The sequence below is a fragment of the Zonotrichia albicollis genome, chromosome 1, assembly GCF_047830755.1.
Source record: "Zonotrichia albicollis isolate bZonAlb1 chromosome 1, bZonAlb1.hap1, whole genome shotgun sequence".
NCBI classification, from domain to species: domain Eukaryota; kingdom Metazoa; phylum Chordata; class Aves; order Passeriformes; family Passerellidae; genus Zonotrichia; species Zonotrichia albicollis.
In genome coordinates this window covers 87,721,882-87,747,112 of record NC_133819.1, presented here as the reverse complement: position 1 = coordinate 87,747,112, position 25,231 = coordinate 87,721,882, and the positions used below count along the sequence as shown (strand labels likewise).

Below are 25,231 nucleotides of genomic sequence, written 5' to 3'. Positions count from 1 at the left end.
GGAATCCTTTGGGAAAGATACAGCCAAATAGCCCTAGTTCAGGGACTTGAGCAGAAATAAACAGTTCTTCCTTAGTATTCAACAATAAACTGTCTGTATTTCTCAACACAGTATGCAAAATCCCCTTACCTTCTCTACACTCACCCACCAAAGTAACTAAAATTTTCATGACTCATATTTAATCATTTTTGGCAGCTCAGTCTGACTTGAACCAAGTCAAAACCCCCAAGCAGAAATTCATAACCAGGGAACATTAGAGTGAAACAATGCAGCCTTTTGGAAAAAGGAAAATAATATCCTCAAGAAACAACTTGTACCTTGTACCTGGAGTTGAAGCAGCTACACCTACAGTCCTTAAGCACACGCGTATTTCCAGCCTATTTTCACTCCAAGGTACATAGCCATTTCTTGATGAGTGCAGGCAAACAAGTTGATATGAAACACTGGGAAATTGCTCAGTAAAGATGATGAACAGTCTCATGTAGGTGAGTCCTCCAAGCAAACAAGGTTATGCTGTGCCTAAGGCTGCCACTTACTGTCACAAGTGGCTGAGTTAGAATTGCCACAGGAAAAGAGTGAATGACACCAAAGGTGCTGGAGAAATGCCAGAATATGGAACTTAGGAGAAATCCCATCTATTAATGATTTAGGCTAAATGCAATGAAAATAAGAAGAATATTCCACTCCAAAAGGGTCTGCAGAACAAGGACAACACAGCAGGAAGGCAAAAAATCTCTAAAAAAAGACTACTTTTTACTTCTCAAATCTCCACTATGTAACACTAATCTTAGAGCTTACAGGACCCATCTATGTGCTAACAATGATGTACCTTCAGTAAAATTTATTCACCTATTTACCACTTCTCCAGGTTTTGTAAAATGCAGCACTGCAATAGGGACACACAACTGCCACAAAAAAAAACCCAAAAAAACCAAACAAAAAAACCCCAAACACCCAAACAAAAAACCCAACCAAAAAACAACGAAACAATATAACCAATCACTATGATCTTCCAGAAATAATATACCAGAAACACTCTTACATGGTGTATTTAATGCTTCTTTTCAGCACCCTCCTCAGTGAATCCAGATAAGATTGTTTGGCTATACCATACTTCCAAATCTATCATTATCTCATTGCACATGGAGACCTACTCAGAAAGTACATGATGCCTCCTGGAACTGCAAACCACCTGACATAATTTTGGAGTTGTAACAACCTTTGAAATTCCTGAAAGACAATCAAGACCAAAACTGAAATGAAGCCCACATCACACAGAAAAAATTGTATTATTGTAAAGGATACTAGGATACACTACCCAGAGAGAAACCTCAGCTTCACACAGCAGCAATGTAGGGAAAAAATACATTATTTCAGAAGCTACCAATCCCTAAAAGCATCTTCTTAAAAGAATGTTTTTACCTTTATGACATACTTCTACATAGTTAGTTTTTGTTATTGTTAATGTTGCTTTGTTACATTCATTTTGAATAAGCTGTAATCACTTGTTAATTACAATGCAACAAGGTGAGTTTGCAGTTGCATTTGTATGATGCCATGGACATTGACACTAAGTCTCTGTTTTATCATTCATTGGATTCACGTAAAAATTTCTCATTTTAGATCATGGAAACCAGGCTCTTGAAAGCCACCACAAGAAAGAGAGCATTAGATCTCCTAGAATGCTGAATGTATTAGTGTAGGGAAGGGAAGGAGAATGGGAAAGCTCCTAGACTGAGGGCCAGAATGTCCCATACAGCACTTTTATTTTGCTTCCAGTCTGAATTTTCCAAGACCATCTATGGCCAGTTTTCTCCCAGAAACTTCTAAATGCACATGTTTCTGTGTCCTTGTCTTCTATTCAAGTACTTTTATGTGACTGCACAACTACTGACATGGAACATAATTCCTGTAGTACTGGTTTGTTTCTTTTACACCTCCAAGCCCGGTCTTATCTTCAACGTCTTTGCATGAAGCTCCACTTACTATTTGAATCCCTGCTTTCCATAATTCAGCATTTCTGGTTCATACAAAATCCTTCTACTTATTTTTGTTGCTTTTTGAGGGTTTTTTTGCTCCTCAATTTGTAGTTTGGGTTTTAGCAGTTAAATACCTCAAAGTGACATTTTTAAATGCAGCTATATACATCAGTCTAAGAAAACTCAAATGAGCAATCTACCACAACTATGTATTTGTAATCAGCCTCCATTTACTATGAGATCATCCAGCAGCAAAAATCCCTTGCAGTGACTGTTCTCCCCTCAAATACTGAAGAAACTCTCCAAACTTACAGCCCAGGTTCCTTGGCTAGATGAAAAACACATGCATCCATTTGCCCCGCAACAGAGGAAATCAGCTTTCTAATCACATAGCACACCTTTTTTCCAAATCCCGCTCCAAACCCCACCTTTGCCAGTTATCTTTTAAGCTCAAAGAATAGAACATTAACCTCTCATTAACTGTTTAACTCCAAAATGCCAGATAGCTTAAAATGGTTTCCAGCCAACTGACCCCTTAAGGTATGACTTTCCCCTAGTCTATTCCATAAATACTGGATGATACCCAAATATACCAATGATGCTGCATTCTGCTGCACCACAAGGAAAAGAGAAGAAATAAGAAAATAAGAAAACACATCTCCCGACCGGGTGATGGAGCAGTCTAGGTACTGCCCCTCTCTGTTTCCCCGGTACTTTTCAACTGTCTAAGCAGCGTGGAGAAAACCCTCCATGCTGCTTTGGAGGTCAACATCCACTCATCACTGCAAGAAAGGAGAGAAACACAGCTCACAGAACTCCTCCTGTTCTGAACAGCCCAACCTGTTCACAGCAGCTCCTTTGTAAAAGATGACCACACTCCACACTCCACTTTGTTCTGCGCCCTCTGACACAGTTATCCAGTAAAGGCTTTAGAATGCCTTTTCTTTCCTAGAATTAGAGATCTGCAGTGTAATCTACAAGAAAAGGTGAACAATGGGGAGAATATTACAATTCCAACTATTCCAGTTCATTCTGCTCAGTGGTGAGCATTAATCTTCCCTTAGCTTTATGCATAACGTGAAAGAATCAGGACCAAACAGAAGCAAGTTCAAAGACACTTTACACAGCAAGCTGCTGCAGACCTGTGAGAGCTTCCAATCAATAAAACCAACTTTTGGATGCATTTCCTTTACCTCTCAGGATGTAGTTCTGATAATTCTGGTCAGCTTCTGCTCCCACTTTGATTAAGCAAGTCAGACCTTCAGCAACAACAAACTCATGAACCAAGTCCTTGTCATCCTGCCACAGGAGAAAGAAAAGCTGAATTAGATTTTTGAAAGACAAAGAAACTGATTATATCATAAAGTAAAAAACAAATGCATGCCTGCAACACTGATTTTATGTTTCACATGTTGTAAGCAAGTTGATATGAAAGTTGTTACCAAGAGGACCAAAAGAAAAATTTTGAGTTTTAAAATCAGAATGAAATATATCAGTGCAAAGCAAGAAAATCATGCTTTAACCTTTCAGTCAACTACAGAAAATTAAAATCAGCAAAATATGACTTTTCCTTTTATTCATTGAAGGCTTCCAGACATTCTCCACAATACTAAATCTCTCATCATACCACATAAACAAATATCATAAAAGCCCTAAAGTGTCAGGATCAACAAGAGAACAGCATCTCTATTCCTTAGCATAATTCCAGTTTCAGTATTTTAGCTGTGTTAGTTTAAAGCAAATCTTTAAAACTGGTTTTATTGCAATGTAATATTATATTTATTACCTTAATATAATATTAATTAATTCTATTTAGAATGGGAAAGTACAGTGTTAAAGATAAAAGCATTAGTAGACAATATGCCTACACTGTGATGGAAAACAGCAAATATAACATTTCACAGGAGTTTATGCTTGCTAAAGTGGCTCACTATTTTTTCATCACCATGTCTTTGCTCAGGGTAGCAGAATGATCCCATAACACAGTGCCACCAGGGAGTGGAGGGGTTCCCTGAGCCTTACATGCAAAACTACTGTGTCAAGGGACTACAGAGCACCACATCTAAAGCTTGTCTGCTCTTACAGAAGGCTCATGCAGACAAAGAAGAAGCTACTAAGAGCTGGATTAAACAGCCCTTAATGAATTAGCCATGCAAATTAGGCACACAGCCAATTAAAGGTATTAATGGGAGAGAATTACTCCGCAGACAATCCCAGTTGCCCACTGCCTTCTTTTAAATAATCTTAATTTATGCTTTCATACATAAAAGCCTAACAGACAAATCCCAGCCTTCCAATAATGCAGCTCCAAGGACCCAAGATCTGTCCAGCAAATTTGCTGAGAGTGATTTTTGAATTCATGGCAAAGACTTAGCAAACTGCCAAGAGAAACCAAATAATCAAGCCCCTTTTTAGTGAGACAATTTACTTACTGCTAGTTTCCTTCAGCTGGATGGTTTGTTTACTATGAATTTCCTTCTCTCACCAGAGATAATTTACATAATTCCTACAGTCTGACCAAAGGGGTTATTAATAACTGGAAAGTGATCTATCAGTTTGTGAGAATTTTAGAAATTATGAGAAAAAATATATTTCATGTTTTAGATTGTCAAATTTGTTAAAACAATTTAAAAAAATCTTATAAAGTCATGTACAGATATACAAATTTACCACATGAAAATGGTGATTTATTCTTTAAATAAAGTACAAAAGTACACAAAGTGGAAGCATGCAATCATACCCCATGTCTTGGTGAAAGGATGTAAAAGCCCAAAATACATAAGATAAAATTCATCCCGGCATGTGCACCCTTGAGCTAAAAATTCTTCTTATTACTTAGTCTCAATGTTTTATCTTTTAGGAGTGCTATTATTTTTCCCAGTAGCTAGATATAAGCCTTAATAGTATTTTCCGGAAAGCTAAGAAGTTTACAAACTCACATGTCAGACCAAGGCACTACAGATGCAAGCCCACAATTTCACGAAGACAAATTTCCTCTATTCATTTTCACCACCAAGTGAGTGCTCCCTCCCAAGTACCCCTTGGTTAGATGGTGTTTTTAACTCAAAATACCTGAATAATTTCTTCTTCTTTAAGAATTTTGAATCCAGTTTCTCTTCAAACTCAAGAGAGGAAACATATCTATGCAATCTCCTTACCTTAATGCAAAGTATATTAAGGTTTCAGGTAAACTAAGGCTATATGTAATGGCAACAAACTGTCTAATGTAAGAGAAAAAATATATATATGTTTCTCTTAAATATATATATATATATATATATATATAAAAATATATAAAACATATATAATTATTGAGTGAAATAATCACAATTCTTTTCTGGATGGTAATGTAGTTCAAAAACATTTCCTTTTTCTTAAAATGTCTTTTCTTAAAACTTGAGCATATATTTTCATTTTGTATCAAGTGTGTTTGCATAGTCCTTGAATTGAGGAAAATAGGAATCTATTCTGGATTGACAGAAAGTGAAATAAAGAACATTGGAAAAACAGGAAAAAGTAGGAATAACTGTGGTCTATGGCAGATTCTGACTTTTATTAATAGATCTAAAATGCCTGTTTGGGAAAAATAAATGACACTTGGATGAACCAAAGGAAAAAAAGTCCATATAGCAGAGAAGTTAACATTAGTTAAGTCTTCGAGTCTTCCAGACTGAACCCAAAAAACAAAATAATTTTTTAAATTGCATTTAGCAATTAAGGGCTGCTGACATTCAGTGAAAGATCAACACTGAAACCCACTGTAACTTTAGAATGTTTTCACATAATCTTAAATAGTGAATACATATTAGTGCATCACCTGCGGAAAAATTCGAAATTAGCATTTGATTGTCAAAATAAATCAAGAAAAAAGTCTGGGTTTATGTTGATGGTATTTATTTATTTGTCTAGTTAGTTATTTAATTATTTATTTTTTAATATGGACCTTTTCAAAGCAAATGTTGAGGTCTGTCTTCTGGAACTTTTTCAAAGCAATCAAGTCATAGAGTCACTCTAAACTGAAAGGAGATGTATTGCAGGGCAACAGCAGAGGAAATAGAGGGGATGAGGAACTCCAACTAGACTGCTTTTGGAAAGCACTGAATAAACAAATCAAACCTGAATTTAAAAAAAGGCTTTTAGGATACTTCTCCTTTCCCAAATAAAAGGGAAAAAGAAGGTGTAATGAAGTAGAGTACAAACACATCATGCCTTCGACATAAATCTCAGCTCAGTACATTATCTATCCCATCATGTATATACGACGAGAGGAAAGAAGCAAACATCTGGAATGTGCAGTGAAAGATGAAAGGCATGCAAGCCCATGCTTTCTACATTGAAAGGAGAATGTTTACATCAATTTTGGTCTAGGATAATCTTTTCAGACCCATTAACTCACTGACTTGCCAAGTTAGGTGACCTCAAGAGTAAAGGCTACTCTCTAGCAGTGGTTAAGAGGTTCAGGTTACCAGGAAGAGAGCATTCATTGTTCAGAATATATGGCATGAGCGTGACAATGATACCTACAAGTACATGCCACAGGTGTGTGATAGCAGCAAGAAGGAGGCAGGGAAATGCTTCCATTTGCTATGGAAATGGACTCCTCTGCTAATATTGCAAAGATTTATGAGCCCTTAATAAGCAGGCATTAAGGCACTGATGAGAAAAGCAGCAAAACAGGCAAAGCTGTCTAAGCTTACTGCTAAGCTCCTGCAACCATAAAGATTGTGTACTGACACAAAGGCTGGCTACTTAAAAGTCTTTATGAAAAGGTACCATTGGCCTCATCAGATAAATATATTTTGCTCATTTATTCACCAACTTCAATTAGATCATGTCTTCCTTTTTTAGGCTTCTCAAAGAAGATAATGTATGTTTGTGCAATAGAAGTCTATTTTCATCCAAAGTATAACAGAAAAGACACTAAATATACTCAAAGTGGTGACTTTAAAACTTGCTTGTGTGGTTGACAAAATGTACAAGCTACACTTTTTCATATCCATAACTCAGCCTAGCAACTAAAAAGTCCCCACAAACCCTGTGATCAAGCAGGCTGTACCATGGGCTTCTGTGTCACCGACAGAAGAAGCAGGGAACATGGCCTTCCTTCCCTCTCATTTGTACCATTTGATATATTTTATAATGCAGTTGTGCACGGTCTTACCTGAAGATCGAGACTGAAGATGTTTTTCTAAGGAATGGCATTTTGCAAGAACCTGTTTTATCTGGTGTGCAGCTTCCATGTGCAAAGATAAACTGTTTATGTACAGTTTAAGATAAAGTTTTCTGAAGCCTGCTATTTCTGTGGGCCATATGGTTGAAAGCTTTTACCCAAAGCATCATTATTTTTATGCCACAAGAAAGTTGCTTCATTTCTTAATAAGAATTGAGGTTTTGGAACATAGTTTCTTGAGGGGATTTTTTTTTTTTTTTAATCTAACAAGCACTGTTGAAAGCTTCATTCCAAGTATTTGGGGAAACTGGATTAGTAAGGAATATTCACACTTGGATATGCACATATGTATTTCTTTCTTACGTGGCTAACAGCTGTGCAGAATACTGTCTTTCCAAGGAATCATAAAACAAAACAAGTTGCTTGTCTATAAGATTTTCACCAGGAAGAATTTCATTTTTATGTTTTGAGCTTCCCCCTCCCTTTAATAAGCTAACCCATTGTTTCTGTGTGCTTAAGCATTCCCATATTTAATTCTATCTTGTACAATTCTCTCCTGTTTTTGTTACAGAATTAAAGACTGAACATTTTATAATGTTCATTTCTTTAAAGAAGGAAAACCATGAGTTTCCCATGGTTTCCAGGTTCCCCAGTCTGTGCTCTCCACATGACACATTACTGAGAGAGCCAGCAATCACATTCTGTACTGACCAAACCTTCCAAAACGCAGAAGTTGCTGCAATTCAGCCTAAAAGTGAGAGCAGCACAGGCAGACAGAGTACCAGTCACAGACAGGAGAATCTCCTCTCTAAGCCTTGCCTGTGGGTTTACAAGAGGGGATTGCATTCAAACCAGCTCCAGCGGCTGATGCATTTCACTGTCTGCTAGAGGACGAGCTTCCCTCTCGGCTCTGTCACTCTGCAACATCCCTATTAAGAGAGATTTAAACTCTGATTATCAGGTCAGCTCTGGTTTTGTCTGTAGACCAAATCTTGTAGCTTCACAAAGATATACTGCATTCACATTCCAACACTATGATAATTCACCTAGGGAAAAGGTAAGATGAATATTGCCAATTCACTGGGCCCCATGCATAGGAAAAGAAATATATATTGACTTAAAGAGGAGGAGCAACCTCCTCTGCCGCCTGAAATTTTTTGGGACAAGAAACAGTATCATGGCAGAGTGCACTGTCCCTAGTCCACATTATTATGTCAGAACAAGGTTTCCTTGTAAAGCTCTCTTCCTCAGATTCCCCTGCCAAGAGTTCACACTGCACAGCAAGGAAACAGAAGTGAAACAGAAACCCCAAATGATTAAGCTCAACATGAAAAAAATAAAATAACAAGGAAAACTACATCGATCAATAAAATGTCAGTGCATTTTAGCCCTCTGAAAAACATAAAAGATGGCTGCACTCTTTAGAAGTTAAAGCACAGTTTTTCAAGTAGCCCCCACCTCCCCCTCTCTTTTTATTTTTAATCTCCTGCGAAGTCAAGATAGGATCACAAAGTTCAGCTGGTTTTAGGAGGATTAAGGTTTAGGGATTAAGTTTCATTCATTTGGGGATGTAAATTAGCGGCAGAGGGACAGCAGCTGACTGGTGAGGAAAGGGAGGAAGGAGGAGACAGGTCAAAGAGCAAACCATGCACGACTGCAGGCTTTCGCTGGCATAAATCTCAAATGACAATGTATCTGGCACTCCACCACAAGAAAGTAAAATAAAGGAATATTGCCCAATATACTTCAAAATCTTTCTCTGTTACTGAGTGCATAAAGGCAGAATGATAAAACCCAGACTTCTATTAGCAACAGCACCAACAATGAGTAGGTATTTGTTCTGCCCTTCCTATACTTAATAGTACAAGGAGAATAGAAACAGATTTTTTTTCCTAAGCATTCCTCTGGATCAGGAAGACCTTCACATAAAAAAAAAATGCCCCCAAAAAATAAATCCCAAACCAGCCCCATACTTTGCTCCTAATTTGACTGTCCTGGGCAGCAGTAGCCATGTGGCAGCACAGATCAGAACACACCTCCATGACCTGAGAGCCTTCATATCCACAGGCTCCCTGTACAATTTCAAAGGCTCATATGATTCCCCATTCCAGATGAAATGGAAAACTAACACACAATTCCTGTCATCCACCCTTTCGGGTGCCTACCTCTGAAACCTCAGTGACTACATTAGAAATATATCACAACTAAGCCTCCACAATAATGTTTTTAACTATTGCTACCTGCCTTCAGTATGCATCACATCTGCTGAAGTTACCAGCAAGATAATTACTCCCACTGACAAGACTAAAATGATGTAGTAATAAAAGTTATTTCGTGCTCTATTAGAAACAGAAATCCCAAAGTGTTTCCCTGGTCCAGCTTTTTTATTGGCTAAACGACAGGTTGCATTTTGCAGATCAAGATTGGCTTGCAATGTTTGCCATTAGAATAACTCACTCTGGCTTGAAACTGAGTAAACATAGTCAGGAAGTGATTGAAGGAGCACAGATTGCCAAGATATAATTTATAGTTGCTTTCCCACACTTTAAACTATAGTTCTGTCCTTTGGACTCCAAAATTAGTGATATAATTAAAATGCTAGATTGCCAATCCAGAAGTGCCTGATATTATCTAATTCAATTGTCACTGTTTATTTCAGTTCATTTTAAAAGCCAAGTCATCTACTGCAAACAAATCTAGAAAGAAATCATTCCAAAAGCATACACACATGCACATATGCACACACATCCATACAATAGCTACACACATCCATCCATAAACTGAAGTCCAAAGAGTCTCTCAAGACTGAGCTCCCATTTCAACCTCAATTATTTACGAAGCTACAAAACAATTCTATGTATGGACTAGATGAGCCAGTGGTTGAGTAGGCAAGTCTTGTACTAAATATGAAACCTCAGCTCTATTTTTTGTTAGGACATTACTCCTAGAAGATGAACCAAACACAGATCTGAGAGTCCTCTGCTATGACAAAGAGTCCATTTCTCTCAGACATGTATTTTCACTCTGTGATACTTGGTAACCCAGAAACTACCCCCAGACAGGTGCTTGTCAGGTTCACCTGCTGTCTTCTTTCCATCAAATTCCCAAAAGCACACCTAGAAAAACAGCTCCTTAAGAACAAGATTGCCCTGGACTGGGATGTCACAAAACTGCACATCTGCTAGAAATAAATGAAGTAGAAACATTTAAGTGGTAAAGGGTTGGCAAGGACCAAGCAGCTGTTTTGTATCTCAATGGAAGCTCCTTCCCCTTGCTCTACCTGTTGATTGCAAATGCACTTCACCCACTTTACAGACCTCACCAGCTTTGCCAAGCTTCCATTCCTCTTCCCTCCAAACTTTTCCCTACACTCCTCCATGCTGTGGCTCCACTCCTAATTTTCTTCTGTTCATCAGCCTTTACACCTTCCCAACTCATTTCATGGACATCTGTGTAGAAGCATGGCCATAGCATGACACAGAGACATCAGTATTTTTACATTGTTCCCTTTTTTCCTATTCTTTCATCTATTTACAGGGAGCAACATTTTACAACAGCATGGATGGAAATTACCATCGCCCCCTACCTTCAGTGAGGCAATATACTTAGCCAGCATGCAATGGCTTCTGGTGATGATAACAAAATTATCCCCAGTTCTATTGTTGGAAGGAAGATCCCTCTGGATGCCATCCAGAGGGACCCTGACAGGATTGAGAGGTAGGCCAATGCAAACCTTATGGAGTTCAACAAAGTGACCTGGGTAATGGCAATTGCAGACACATTTACAGGTGGAGCAGAGAAGCAACTGATAGCAGCCCTGTGGAGAAAACCTGGAGGAAAAATGTAGGGGATACTTGGGTTGATGAAAAACTCAACATGAGCCAGCCATGTGCACTTGCAGTCCAGAATGCCAAAATTATCCTGGGCTGCATCCAAAGCAGTGTGGCCAGCAGGGTGTGGGAGGTGATTCCACCCCTCTGCTCTGCTCTGCTGAGACCCCACCTGGAGTGCTGTGCACAGCTCTGGTATCCCCAACATAAGAAGAACATGGAACTCTTGGAGCAAGTCTAGAGGAGGGCCATGAAGTGGATTAGAGGACTGAAGCACTATTCCTACAAAACCAGGCCAAGAGAGTTAGGGCTGGTCAGCCTGGAGAAGAGAAGGTTCCATGGAGACCTCATAGCAACCTCCCAGTATCTGAAGAGAGCCTACAGGGAAGTCAGAAAGGGATTCTTCATCAGGAACTGTAGTGATAGGACAAGGAGTAATGGGTACAAACTGAAAGAGGCAAAATTTAGGTTAGACTAAGGAGAAAATCAGCCTAAAGTCTTTTACGTCTACATTTTTCTGATAGATAACAAGTCAGTAAAACACACATATTGGCGCCTAACATGGAGGGAAGGAAATAGAGATCTGCACAACTAAGACAAAAACAAAAATTCCTTCAGTGGATGTAATTGAAAACCCCAAAAATTTACTGTTGTCTTATGTTAATTAAGGACAAAATTTAGAGAGGAAAGGGTCCTTAGCCTGCACAACAAAGTTGCTCCCATGTCACTTATGTTCTTTAAGTTTGCTTTCTTTAATAACCAAGATTGAATTATTGTGATCCTGCCTCACCTCCACCACTACCTTCTTCAAAAAAGTCTTATTTCCCCTTTATTCTGAACATTTCCTCTTCTGTGACTTTAACTTCACTACTTTTACATAACCTGCCTGATTTCTGCAACATATGAGGGTAGGAAAGCCACCTTACTGTGATGATATAAGGTTTACTTCTAGTGCTCCCGCTGAACTTAACTTCGTACCTGGGATGAATGCCATGTTCACCTGAGAAAAGCCCAGAGCTATCATGAGGTTCTACTACTGCAAATGTTGGGCTGCCTTTTTGGGTTGTGCAGAACAATAAACTGAGAGGGAACTGAACTGCGCTACAATTCTTAAAACACGTTGAAAGGAAGAACACAGAAAAGAAACTCTGCTCCTACTTAACATGTTGAAAAATTTGTAAGTACCTTTCTGCTTTCAATATTTCATTTTATTCAGTTAATAAGGCCCAGATAATTAGAAGATCTTTTTTTCCCACATAACTTTTTCTTTCCCCTGTGAGTGCAAGAAGCAAGCAAGCAAAAAAAAAAAAGTCACACCTTAGTCTCACATTGAGCTATTCAATTATTAGGCAGTAAATCTTTGGTTACCTTACCCCTCTAATGACATTTAGTGGAAAAAGAACAAAAAAAAAGCACTGCTGTACCTATCTCTGTTTACCCCAGTCTATCTCCCTATATACACTCAACCACCAGATAAAAATAGCAGTGAAACTAAAGACATTTTACACCACTGATTTGATGGGGATGGAATTTCTTTTTTTTTCACCTTTCGTAGACAGCAGATATATCAACACTGTGTTTGATCTCCCAGTTAACAGCAGAATTACAAATTCCTAGAAAAGTCACCTTTTCCTAGAAAAGTCACCTACCTAGAGCAGACTCTACCAGGTATATTCCTCATGGCAGATAAGCAACAGATCAAGCAACATCCAGGCACTGTATTATATACTGGAGGAAGCTAAAGTAGATAGGGGCATCATACTAAACACAATATTTCCTGTTACAATTCAAACATTCACAGTGATTAGAGAAGGAATACCGGTGGCTTCCCAAGTTTTAGGCTATCTTTATGGTGTAAGCAGTTCACAGTTTTTACTCTCATTAAGCACTGTTTAGATCTTGGCCTGTAGCATTGTCTAGACACGAAGAAGGCACTCTACTAGCTAATGAAACTGAGAAACTCATTTTGACATTTAATGTGTCATATCTATTTTATTTATAATCTCTAAACAGTAATGAGACATCTCCTTTGTAAAATAGGATTAAACAGATCTGTAAACTACTACATAGAACTCTGGTGAATTTGATTTGTGAAGGAAATGAAGGTTTCTCTTTTTCATGACTTAAACAAGAACCCTTCCAAGAGGCTCTTAAAGGGGAGAGGTGGCAGGCAGCCTCCTCACAAGTGATGACAGCAGCCCCTAAATCAAGTGTCACACAGCTTCAAACCCTAAGGAGTCATCAGTCATGCTTGCAGGAGGGAAAGGAGCAGCCTCCTTCCTTGAGATCAATGAGGCAAACACAGAATACTCCTTCTGCACTCCTAAGGATGATTGATGACTTCTTAGCAGCTGAAGTGTGTGACATTTGATTTTACTCACTGATAAGATTGTGTCTTCCAAACACCTTCTAGTTAATGTTTCCAGGGCCCCCACATAGCTGTTCTTTGTGACATTTTTTTAACACAAAGCTCAATTGTTCAATGATTAATGAATTTCTCAACAACAGGTGAAAATTTTATAAGAGAATTTTGTAACTGTGTCCCTTGATAGTCTGATCACAACACAAAACAGGAATCTAGGCTCCTTAAGAAAACTGATGGGAGATCTCCTGCCCCTGACCCTGTCAAATGACACTTGCAGGCAAAACAATCCTAAAAAAAAACTATCTTTTTTTTCCTGAAGAATTTAAAATATACACTTGAGGTCTGCTTATCAGAAGACCTAATGCATTTATTGATATTGATTAAAAATATTTTCCAAAATTTTAATAAGCAGATTTCCACAAGGTTATCAGTTTCCACAGACTTGAAATGTGCTTTACGGCTTTCTTATTTTTCTCACAGCATCATATTCTTATTCAGCTATTTCCTATTTTGAAATGATGCAATCAGTGTGATTTGAAACTATGCTTTGTGACTCCAAGGTACACTTGCTTATAGGTTTTAAAGTATGCCAGCTTTATATTGCATCCTGTTGTATCACAGGGCATATTACATAAACTTTTTAGTATCACTTAAATCTCACAGCACTATTTATATTCATTTTTGTGGTTTTGCCCATTTTTTTTTTGCTTTTAAGAGTGATATTGAATTAAATGCTTTAAGCAGATGTATTTTTAACTCTCATGAAATGAATAACATTTTTTGATCCTGATTTTCTAAGTTTTGGCTGGATTCTCCTCAATGCCTTTGGAAGTTGTAGCACTTCGCACAAAAGTCATGAGGTTTTGATAAATACAAGTCTGTCAGAAAATCCATTCAAAAAGAGAGAAACTGTACTGGTTGTCAATCCTATCTTACTCTGTAAGTTTATTTGTCAAAAAACATACTGGTAAATAGAGGAGGAAAACTGCAGTACAATCCAGAAAAAGATGATGACTGTGGCTCTCCCACCTCTTCAGAATGAATGACTGGAACAGAATGGCAGCACTGTCAAAGAAAAACGCTCCACATAACCCTTCATCACTTTGCCAAAACCAGGCCACCAGAAGAAATCAAAGAGAAATTCCAAGTGTGGACTTGCCAAATCAATCTTTCATCTAAATTTTGAAACAAAGACATTGCTCTTGCCAAATATCGCTAAGCTTTGCCGAGGCCTCACGTGAAAAATCAAGAACTCTGACTATTTGGAATTCAAATTCAATGTAAAACTTGGGCTTACTCCCAATTAATGCAAATGAGACACTGCACACTACTTGAAGGTCTTTAAATTAAAAATGATCCTGATGTAGAACCGTGCCAAATTAAGTCAGCAATGATGAAATTATAAAAAAATGGTGTTATGAACTGTCCTGGCACTTAAAGACATGATGAAGTCTCCATAACACTTGGAAACCTTGTTATTATGAAAACACTCTTTTTAAGTCAACATCTTATTTCTACAATGTTACACTCTCAAGGAATTTAAAATGCTCTCTTTTAATGGCGTACTAAATTAAAAAACATATTTATGTTGAACAACACACATTAAAAAAACTATTACCATAATGACAGATTTCTAATGCTGACATACTCTGCATGCTGGCACACACACACACAAAATAAATACATTTTGGATAAAAATATTCCATTTATAATATAACCTTATTATATTTACTTATATTCTTTTCAGTAAAAAACTGGAACAGCTTTTCCTTCTAAAACTGACGCACAATTACTTTACATTTTCTCTCATGGTTCATTACGAGATAAACTAAAATCACACTCAAAGGATGCCCTTAGCAATGCTGTTGCTAAGGACAGCAAGGCTGGCAGGTAAACCTGGGTTGAGAGGGGCTTGTTTTCCAATTTAAAGTGTACTGCCTCAAATACTTGTGCATATTCTATGAATACTATCCAGCCCAAGGAACACTTTTCACCTTCCCCCTAAGAGAACCTGTATTTTAAGATTATATGTATTTTAACCTGTATTTTAAGATTTTTTAGGGGTACATTTGCTCAACAATTAGCCACAGTTCCAGCAGAAAGAACTTCTTTATGTGATAACTGATAATTCCCAAATTCCTTTCCCTACCAGTTTCATTAGAAAACAAGAAAATTAAATTCTTCAAGGAAAATTATGTCCTGAAACAGCCCAACAGGTTTCACTTAAAACTCAATTCATACACAGATATGGGTTTGTGCATTGCTTTTCCCTTCTCTCTTGTTACTCTCCAACACAGCCAACCCCTTAAATTACTAGGATAAATATTAAAACAGCATTTTCATTAGAACAACTGATCAGCTGGAAGAGAGAGATCTTACTGGTGTGTTCTCTGAAAGCACTGAGCACTTGTGCTCAGAAATATCTACTAGACTTCAAATAACCTATAGGGAAGAGGGCATTTATGAATACCCAAACTAGGAGAATTCATGATGGAAGGGCATGGATGATGGAAGGGAATTAATGATGCCAGGTGAAGGATGGGTGGCAAGAGAGGCTTATCTTCTCATTGCTAAATACGTGCAAGTGCCCAGATTACCTGTGTAACACATAAATGCAGATAAATACAAACATTTCCCAGAAACAGCTGAGGTGCACAGAAAGAGAACAAACCAGAGAAGACTCTTGGAAACCTGCCTGATTTCCTGTGAGCACATAGGCCACATGCTTGGCAACCTCACAGGGATTCCCAGCTTGCATCCCTGTGAGTCTCAAGCACTTGTCTCCCTCTGGGAATGAGGGACTGTTTCTTGAAGAAGCAATGATTTTCCCAATCCACACTAATGAAATGACCAGACTGTTTTGAACTGGAGCTCCTTTCTTTGTCCAAAAATTTCAAAAATCAGGGACATTTTCTGACCCAGCACACATCTTCAACTACACCAAAATTTAACATTAAATGGTCCACACTTCACCACTCACTCCTATTGTTTAGAAAATTTTAATTCTGGCATTCCCTAAATTCTAAATTTGAAACCTATAAAAAGGATTATGCATTTAGAAAAATTGCAATTCTGCAGTCTTGCACATTTCTTAAATGTTTTTATTCTTATTAGAATAAATGTCTAGTTAAAACAAAGAAAAAATGTTAAACTAAATGTGCTTTCGACCTATCTATTATAGCTAAAAAAAAGCATTATAGGTTTTCATCCTCCATTTGGATCCATTAGTAAAGAAGCGTTCCTCTTATTGTTCTCACTTATATTTACTGAAAATGGAATGTCTCAAATGAATTCCATTTTAGAATTGCATTGAGAGCATGCTCTAATTCACACAGATTTTTTTTTTCCCACTTTTCCTGACCTGTCCTATCCAAAAGTTTCCTCGCATCCTGCAGTTTACCCAAGTCCTTCTCCTTATCCATTGAAACCAATCTGAAATGCAAGGTTTTAATTCAAGCAAATGAAGTGGTACCACACCACTTGTCTATCACATTGTTTACTTCCCCACAGAACCCAAAATCCTCCAGATTTCAGATTTCAGATTTCCTCCATTATGAACATTCACATTCAAATCTATGCCTCTCCTTAAAATGATCAGTCACTGCCATATCCTCCTCAGCTCTATGAAGCATCTTTTTGCCTTATCAGTAAATCTTTTCCTCTAAACTGAGTCTGAATTCAAACACATTCAAAGATCTCTCAGTGCATTTTGGTTCCTCATCAGAACTGTTGCACATCTCCCACAATTCTTTTAAGTTTTTGATAGGGCTGGTTCTGATAAACCCATAATTGGCCAATTCCAAATTACAAATGAAGTCTTAAAAGTCTCTTTTGCAGAAACTGTAAGTTATTCTCTAAATTAAATTTTAAAAAATGAAAAGAAAAAAGAAATTAAATTCTTATTCAAATCACAGAATAGACAGCTATTATTTACTCACCTGAAATATCTGTTTCAAGGAAAAAAGTGCCCGTCTCAGCTCCCGTCCACTGGAATTGTAAAGTTTTTCTGGGAAAACAAAATAAGACAACAGAAAAAAACTTCAGCGTAAACAAAACTGACAACACAACAAGAATGTCGTACAGTTTTTGAAAGAATCATACACCCACTTCCCATTAGGCACACTTCTCTTAAAAAAATTAGTTTTTTAAAATATAGATACAGGACTTATTCATTAAATGTGCATATAAACCAGGATTTAGTTGTCTATAACTTAAGATGGCATCTTCCAGGTAAATTCACAATAGCTTCAACAAGATCCATGAGAAAAAATTGTCTCTGGAGTTTTTGAAAATGCTGAGAAATACTGTTCTTTCTGCATTAGGTAAATTTAGGGTTTACTGAAAGTACCAGATTAATCTCAAAAGACTTGTCTGAGACCACTCTTTGCCTTTGTTATCAAAGCTAGAGCCACTGAATCCCATCCTTGACTGCCTTCCCTCTAGACATTCTTTTCTCATGTTCTCATCTTTCTATTGTTAAATCCTTTCTCCAATAGCAATGAACGTTAATACCAGAAATAGTCGGACAGTCTGTTCTTAGCATAATTCAAAACAGTGTTTTATTCTCCTGAAAACTGATCTTGACCTTTTTCTAAATGAACCAGAAGCCTTCTTTTCATCATCCAATACTGAAATGTATTACTTCATTTATTCCCCTACTAATGCATTCTCACAGAAATAATTTAAAGACAAAAGACAACTCTGCTATCCTTCTGAACCCTGCTACAATGTTTGTGCCTTGGGAAGAAGTCTTGGACTGTGCCTCTCAAGTCTGTTGTTGCAAATTTGTGACTGTGCAGGGATGGAGCAGAAGGTGAGCTCTTGAAGCCTTCCTCGTCTACTATGCTTGAAGTATTTGATAGAAAGAGACTTTATACAACACATCTACAGTCCTAAATTTAATTTTGTGGCACTACTGTAATCCAAGAGCAATGACAAAGGAAAATCAAATCTTCATGGTCACTTCAGATGACACACTAGCCTCATCCACAAATCATCATGAAAGCACCCTCTCTGCAATTGATAGAGTAGTGGCCTGTAGTGGCCAGCACGTCTTGAGATCAAAGCTGGAATGCCCACAGAATGATAATAATCTTATGAAAAAATTAAATATCAAATCCCAACATTTTATATCTTACTTTCTCTTGTCTATTTCTCTTTCAATTACTACTTTACACTACAAAACCTAATTCAATTTTATTTCCCTCTGTCAGGAAGTTCCAAAAAAGGGACGAGCATTTGAGGATTCAATGCATTTATAAGTCAGTGATCATTTTTTACTTCAATCAAGGAAGGTGGGGTCTAATTTTAGAAAAAAAAAACATTTCTTATTCCAACAGTCATCTTCAACCAAAGGGAAAATACAAAGCAAAATGTCAGCAGAACTAACACTAATTTTTTTAAACTTTGAAAGTAATTTTGTTCATCCCTAATTGCCTCTGATTTCAAAGGTAGAATGTACAGAACTGGCAAAACTATTGTTTTTATAAGTTGTCTCCTTTCTTGCACTTATATAGATTCTTGACGAAACATTGGAGAAACAGATTTCACTTCAAGCTATAAACTTAGAGGCACACTTTAATTACTCTCACTTAAAAATGCACTGGCATGTGGGACTACATTTCTTGGCAGGATAAAGAGTAATTTTGTCAGGAAAGCCTAAAGAATAATAAAGATCTTCTAAGACCCGGTCTGTCAACTTTACATGCCACATTACACAAAATATTTCTTTTTGAAAGTTACCTCCATCTGGCATTTGTTATTACTAATTTCCCTCTATTCATAATTCACCAGCATCATTATGAGCAGAATGTCTCCAAACAAGGCAGTGCATTATCATCTTAATTAAGAGAGGCACCACTTCTTAAAGTCCTGGCAACTTTGTACATAAATATCAATGTCCTAACAAATGCGATCTGTTGGTCTTGGTCTTGAACAGAAATCATCATCACAGCCTGGGGTGAAGTCCTAACAAACCATTGTTATGATACCATAACACTGGCTGTTTCGTTGGTGCGTGAAGATTTTTGGTACATTTCAGAGGAACAATGCTGAACATTTTTTCTCCTTGGTGTTTTCACAGAGCATAACCTCATCCTTGGCAGTCAGCACAAACAATGCTCTCCCTGCTCGTCTGCAGCAAGGAGGACAGAAGTTGCTGACTGCAGCTCCAAAAGGGGTCTATGGATAGAGCTAAGAACCAGCAACTACTGCAAGTATCAAGTTTGACAACAGTAGTGGCACGTATCACAAATGTTTGAGGTGGCTTACAGATTCATCTGAGGAGTGACAGTCCAGGTAAGTCATCTCACTTCTGACACCTTCTACCAGAGACAATGTATACGTGCAGGTATCTCCTCCTGCAGAGCTGATCTTGTTCACTCAGCTCAAAGATACAAGTGCACAGCATCCTCACCTGTTACTCTTACACACCGGCAACACACTCTGTGCATAAGTCTTGACACCCACGTCTTACAGTGTTGGCAGCCACCAGAAACATTCACTGGCCATAACCCAAGAAGGAAAGTGAGGTGACCATGCTACATCAGAAGATGCTTTGGTGTAGAAAACCTTAGCCCAGGATGAACCTCACCCAGGGCAGGAAAACCTGCATAAACCAAGGTACTCCACGGACCCTTAAAAAAGCTTGTTCTTTTATTTTGTGCGCTGTTTTTCATGTTACAGCTGGCGGACACTCGCTAAGATGTTCTCAAGGCCTTAGAGAATCCCTACTTGCTAACAGTAACTTTGGCACTCCAGGGACCTCAGACTCATCTTGAAATTTCTAGACTGCTAGTGAGGCTACAAAAATGCATCAGCAGAAACTATGGCAGAAAAGCAAAATTTAAGAAAAAAAAGAAAAAGAGAGTGAGAGGAAAAGCCGCAATTGCTTACAATGTTTTCACACTGCAGATGATTCAGAAACTACATAGCAAATGCTTTTTAATGCTTGTTTGACATAAGCAGTTTCAAGTGTTGCCCTATGAAGCAGACTGAGAAATAACTTTCCATGTTACAGCACAGAGGTGACTAATTCCCACAGTACCTCCCTGGCAGAGCTGTCTGTAACTGAAACAAATTATGCCTACAGCTTTGAAACAGGAGTCTAGCCAGCCACCATCACCAAACCCAGAAAATTCTGAGGTTCTCCATGGACAGCCCAAAGGATTCACAAGTTTACTGCTTTGTTATAAGGTGTCTGATAAGCTTGAATGTGTACACCAAGACTGCTTTACACCAGAAAACAAACCTCAGTATTTCAAGCAGAAACCTGTGCTGCTACACCTCTCCCTGAAACTTCTCTGGTCCTTTGGTAAAAGATGCTTCCTGTCCTTCCCCAGGCCAGGTGCAGGCTGGAGACATTCTACATTCATATACTTCAAGGTAAGATAAAACAGGTCAGTGAGTTCGTAGGTCAGAGAGTTTGTGATACCTGACACTGTCAATGACGGTGGCCTTGACAGCCAGGTCCTGCTGATAAGTGACACTATTGCAGCCACTTTTACCACCTTTCTTCAAGAAATAAAGAGCTGCATCTGTGGCTGTGAAATATTTTTAGTTGCATATACACAGATGACAGAAAACTTTCCTTGTGGCTCCCTCTGACGTTAGCTAACACTAGAGGGCACTGCTTATTTCCTTATTTTATGAAAGAAAAGGCACTGCCCCTCCATGGGCTTCCCACTGATAAAGCAGCACTCTTTGGGATGCAGTGTTGATACTCCATTAACTGGGAAACCCTGATTTTAAACTGTAGACTGTAAGATATCCCAATAAATTGAAAAGCATCAACTCTGCCAATCTCAAACATTCAAAATCAGAGTCAACTCTTTTGAAACTGATAGAAAACCAGGTACTGGTATGGGCCTGAGTTTTATTTACTGCAAGAATGAAGAGTCACATCTCCTAAATTATCCTTCACATTATAGCAGGGAGGTACATATCCTTGGAAGACAGAGAGATTTCCTTAGCTCATCACTTGTTTCTAGAGGCAGAGAATCACAGATAACCAGACTTGTGGTAGACCAGACATGTGGGACAGGTAGCAACCTGCAAGGGGCTATTTTGGTTGCTGTTGCAACCTGCAACAGCAGAACTTTGGTTAAGAGAAGCCATTACGCTCTAAAATAAAAATATTGCTTGTTACTCTGTATTTTTTCCGTGTGTTTACTTTTGTGAAAAATAACTCAGGCTAAGTGAAAAGGGATTCCTATATGTAAATTTGGTACAAATGTAGCACTGGAGGGAAGGCAGATTGGTTTGAAATCAACATCTTTTCAGAAAGGAAGTCTTTAAAGATATTTATAAGGGATTTTTTTTATAATAAAAATTTATAAGATTTTATAGATATAGATATATATCTATAAAGATATTCAGACAACTTGCAGCTTTCAAATGGATTTTGTATTTTCAAAGATAATTGTCAGAGGCTCAAGTTTCATTGGTTTTCACCTCTTTTGATAACGTGGGAAAAGGGACTTTTTAAAGAAAACAGTAATTTGTCCTTATATTCTTAAATAAAGTACTGACTTTTCTGCCTTCGAAGGAAAAAAAAGAGTGTTTTCAATCCACAGTAATAAAAGAAAAAGTGGAACTGGCTGAACATTGCTTGGTTCAGTCCCATGTGTTACACCTGACCTCTGACCGACAGGGTACCATCCTCCTCCCTTCCTCTTCCATCACACCCATTGAATTAGTCCCTGGGATATAGTAATTTATACAGCATCAGCCTTTGAGCTGTTGGCAAAGGCTTGTGAACATCTGGCTGAGCACAAATGGGAGTTGCTCTGCTTCACTTGCTGCTGCCTGAATGACCTCCATGTCTCCCATCCATGCCTCTTTTCTTTAAACTGTAATTTCAAGATGAAGCTCCTTTCCTTATAAAAACATAAAAGGGAGATTAACTCCACATTTGATTACATTAGCAGGATACCTGGTGCAGATCCACTTAAATGACATTTGAAACATTTCCTGTCATTCATTTTTACCTGGCATTGGACAGAAGTAGCAACATTCTTCCAGTAGCCACTTGCAAATTAGGCAGTACTTTTCTAAGTAAGTTTTCTAAGTACTTACTGCAAATTAAGCAGTACTTAGTTTTCTAAAAAATTTCTAAATTTTTTAGAAACTAAAAGATTTAATTCCTCTCTCTGCAACAAGGAGTAAAATATTATTTTAAATGCTCACTAGGACAAAGTGTTAATAAAACTAAAAGGCTTTCAAAATTTAAATGAACTGCCTACCTTTCCAGCAGCACTGATGGGGAAAAAAACTTAAAAGAACAAAATAAATGTTTATAATGGTAAGAAATTTTGACATTCATTCTTTCTGTGAATGCCCATGGCACACTTTTAAATTTATTACTGAACTATTCCAATTTTAAATGCATGTTATTTTATCTGAATCAATGTATACAATTTTAGAACTAAAAATTTGAGCAATACAGCAACACGTCAGGCAAATGGGTCCACTCCTGTGAGCAGGTATCAGGAACCAGCCAGGCAGACTTCATGCGAGTAGGCTCATGGGTACATACAGTGCTGCAGATCTATAAAACAACTGTATATAAAACTAATTAGCGTAGTGTGCCAGTCTTTCACTTTATGTCAAACAAATTAAAGCAGTTCTCTAAGAAAAGACCTGGTCCTGTGCCAAGAATAGGCTCTTAGTTTAGCTTTTGTCCATGAAAGCTAGTCATAAATGTGTTGGCCAGACAAGGCGCTCTCCTTTTCTTCCCAGGCCCCCTAGAAAATGCACGAAGAAGGGATTCATTCACAGGCATATTGCCCACTATTACATTAACACAATTGCTGCTTCTGCTGAGATTACTTTGCTTTGCATATTACAAATTTCCTTTTTTTCTCTCTGAATGCAATCTTATTTTGTCTGGATAAATGGATAATGCATTAATTAGTAGAACATGTCACATGTGAACTCAAGCTACATATTCTCCCACTTATCCAGGGATAAATGGTTAGCACTTAGCAGAGGAAAGGAGCTTTCTCACAATAAAGGACCTTGGGCAAAGCAAGTGGCCGTCTACGAATTTCGGGAAGCCGAGCCCACATCACTGTCAGCACCGACTGCTTTGGAGGAATGTGCAGGCTGCCTCCAAGGAATGCCGCCCCAGCTCCCCGGCAGGGAAAAACCCTCCCGACTCTCCTTTTCATTCAGACACAGAGCAGCTGCTTAGCTAATTATCCGGGACAGTGGGTCCCCTCAGCGAGCAGGGTCCTTTGCCCCCACTGGGAGAGGGGGATCCTTTGTCGGGAAAGGATCCTATTACAGCTGCATATGAGAAGAGCTCAGCTTCAAGCCTGCATCCTTATTCCCTTTCTCTGTAAAGGACCTGCAGGTGGGGAGTGGGAGGAGGGAAAGACAAAATAGTCTTGGACACCCTTTCCTATCCTATACCCTAAAGCCATGTTGGCAAAAGCTCAAAGTAAAGAGTGCAAAGAGCCACCTGCAAACCCCAGGGAGTCTGTGGGTTTGGACTGACAAGCAGGGAGAACTCCAGGGCAGGATCTCCCCTGGGAATGAAAAATACCCAATTTGGCCAGCACTTCAGAGCAATTGTATACACTCACGCATGGGCTTTTCTGCCTCTTTGAAAGTAGAAGTCTGCTCTCCTGACACTGCAGAAAGTACCCAGCTGAAAGAGTCCCTGGATTTCCACGGGGAGAGTACACATGGCAAAACTCCTACTCTGAAAAGATGGGTGGAGCTAATATTTTTGAATATTTTTCTGAAATGCCAAATGTCTTAACTTCTGTCACAAGGGAATTAGCACAAGACTGTCAGCACAAGAATGATTATATATTTAAATCCACTGAAAAAAGTATCTGCTGCTGCAAGTGCAAGTGTCCCCCCTCATGTCTTGCTCCTGTGTTTCTAAGAGATATGAAATGACGCTCAATCAATTGTGGGAACTAAGTAATATATAAGAAAAGTCCAGAGGATTACAAGGACCCTGAGGAAGAGGAATCAGAGATATGCAACAACAGGTCCTTTACATTCCGAACATATAATTCCTGAATGTCCTGGTGACTCCCCTACCCTTGGTTCTAGGCATTAGTCAGTGCTGGAGGCATAAACTACAGTAACATCTAAATAATTCCACGGGATTTAAAAGAAGGAGGTTTTTATGCAGATATCTGTAGAAGGGACTTTCTAGTCTTTATTGTACTCCACTGTCATGGTTTAACCCCAGATGGTAGCCAAGCCCCAGGCAGACACTCACTCTCCCACGAGTGGGATGAGGGAGAGAATGGGAAGTGTAACTGAGAAAACCTGTGGGTGAGATAAAGATAGTTTAATAGTAAAGAAAAAGCCACCCACACAAGCAAAGCCAAACAAAGAATTCATTCACCACTTCTGATGGGCAGGCAGGTGTTCAGCCATCTCCAGGAAAGCAGGGCTCCATCATGCCTAACAGTGACTTAGGAAGACAAATACCGTCATCCCCAATGTTCCCCCCTTCCTCCTTCTTTCCCCAGCTTTATATGCTGAGCATGATGCCATATGACATGGAATGTCCCTTTTTGGTATGCCGAGGTCAGTTCTTGTGCACCCCCAGCCCCCTCACTGATGGGGTGGTACAAGAAGCAGAAAAGGCCTTGACTCCCTGTAAGTGCTGCTCAGCAGTAACAAACACATCCCTGGATTGACAACAGCATCTTCAGCAGAAATCCAAAAGAGTCTAAAAGCCTCTCCCAAACTAGGTACTATGAAGAAAATTAACTCTACCTCAGCCAAAATCACTCTAGTAGCATAAAAGGACTATAGTGATTTCAACCATTTCTACCAAACTTCTTCATATTCTGCACGGTTTCAAGCAAACTACATGTCATGGATAAACCATCAGCCAGAGTTTCCCCTTTACAGAACT

At 38.5% G+C, this 25,231-nt stretch overlaps 1 protein-coding gene across 12 annotated transcripts in view; it reads right to left on the bottom strand.

Moving 5' to 3' along the window:
* FHOD3 (formin homology 2 domain containing 3) overlaps nucleotides 1-25,231 on the bottom strand; it is a 374,194-nt gene that overhangs the window by 184,858 nt on the left and 164,105 nt on the right. For all 12 annotated transcript variants that reach the window (XM_074546351.1, XM_074546345.1, XM_074546323.1 and 9 more), the window contains exons 4-5: nucleotides 17,283-17,350; nucleotides 3,173-3,278 (exon numbers count right to left, since the gene is read on the bottom strand). In XM_074546351.1, coding sequence (XP_074402452.1) covers nucleotides 3,173-3,278; nucleotides 17,283-17,350 — 174 coding nt within the window. The remainder of the gene's footprint in view (nucleotides 1-3,172; nucleotides 3,279-17,282; nucleotides 17,351-25,231) is intronic.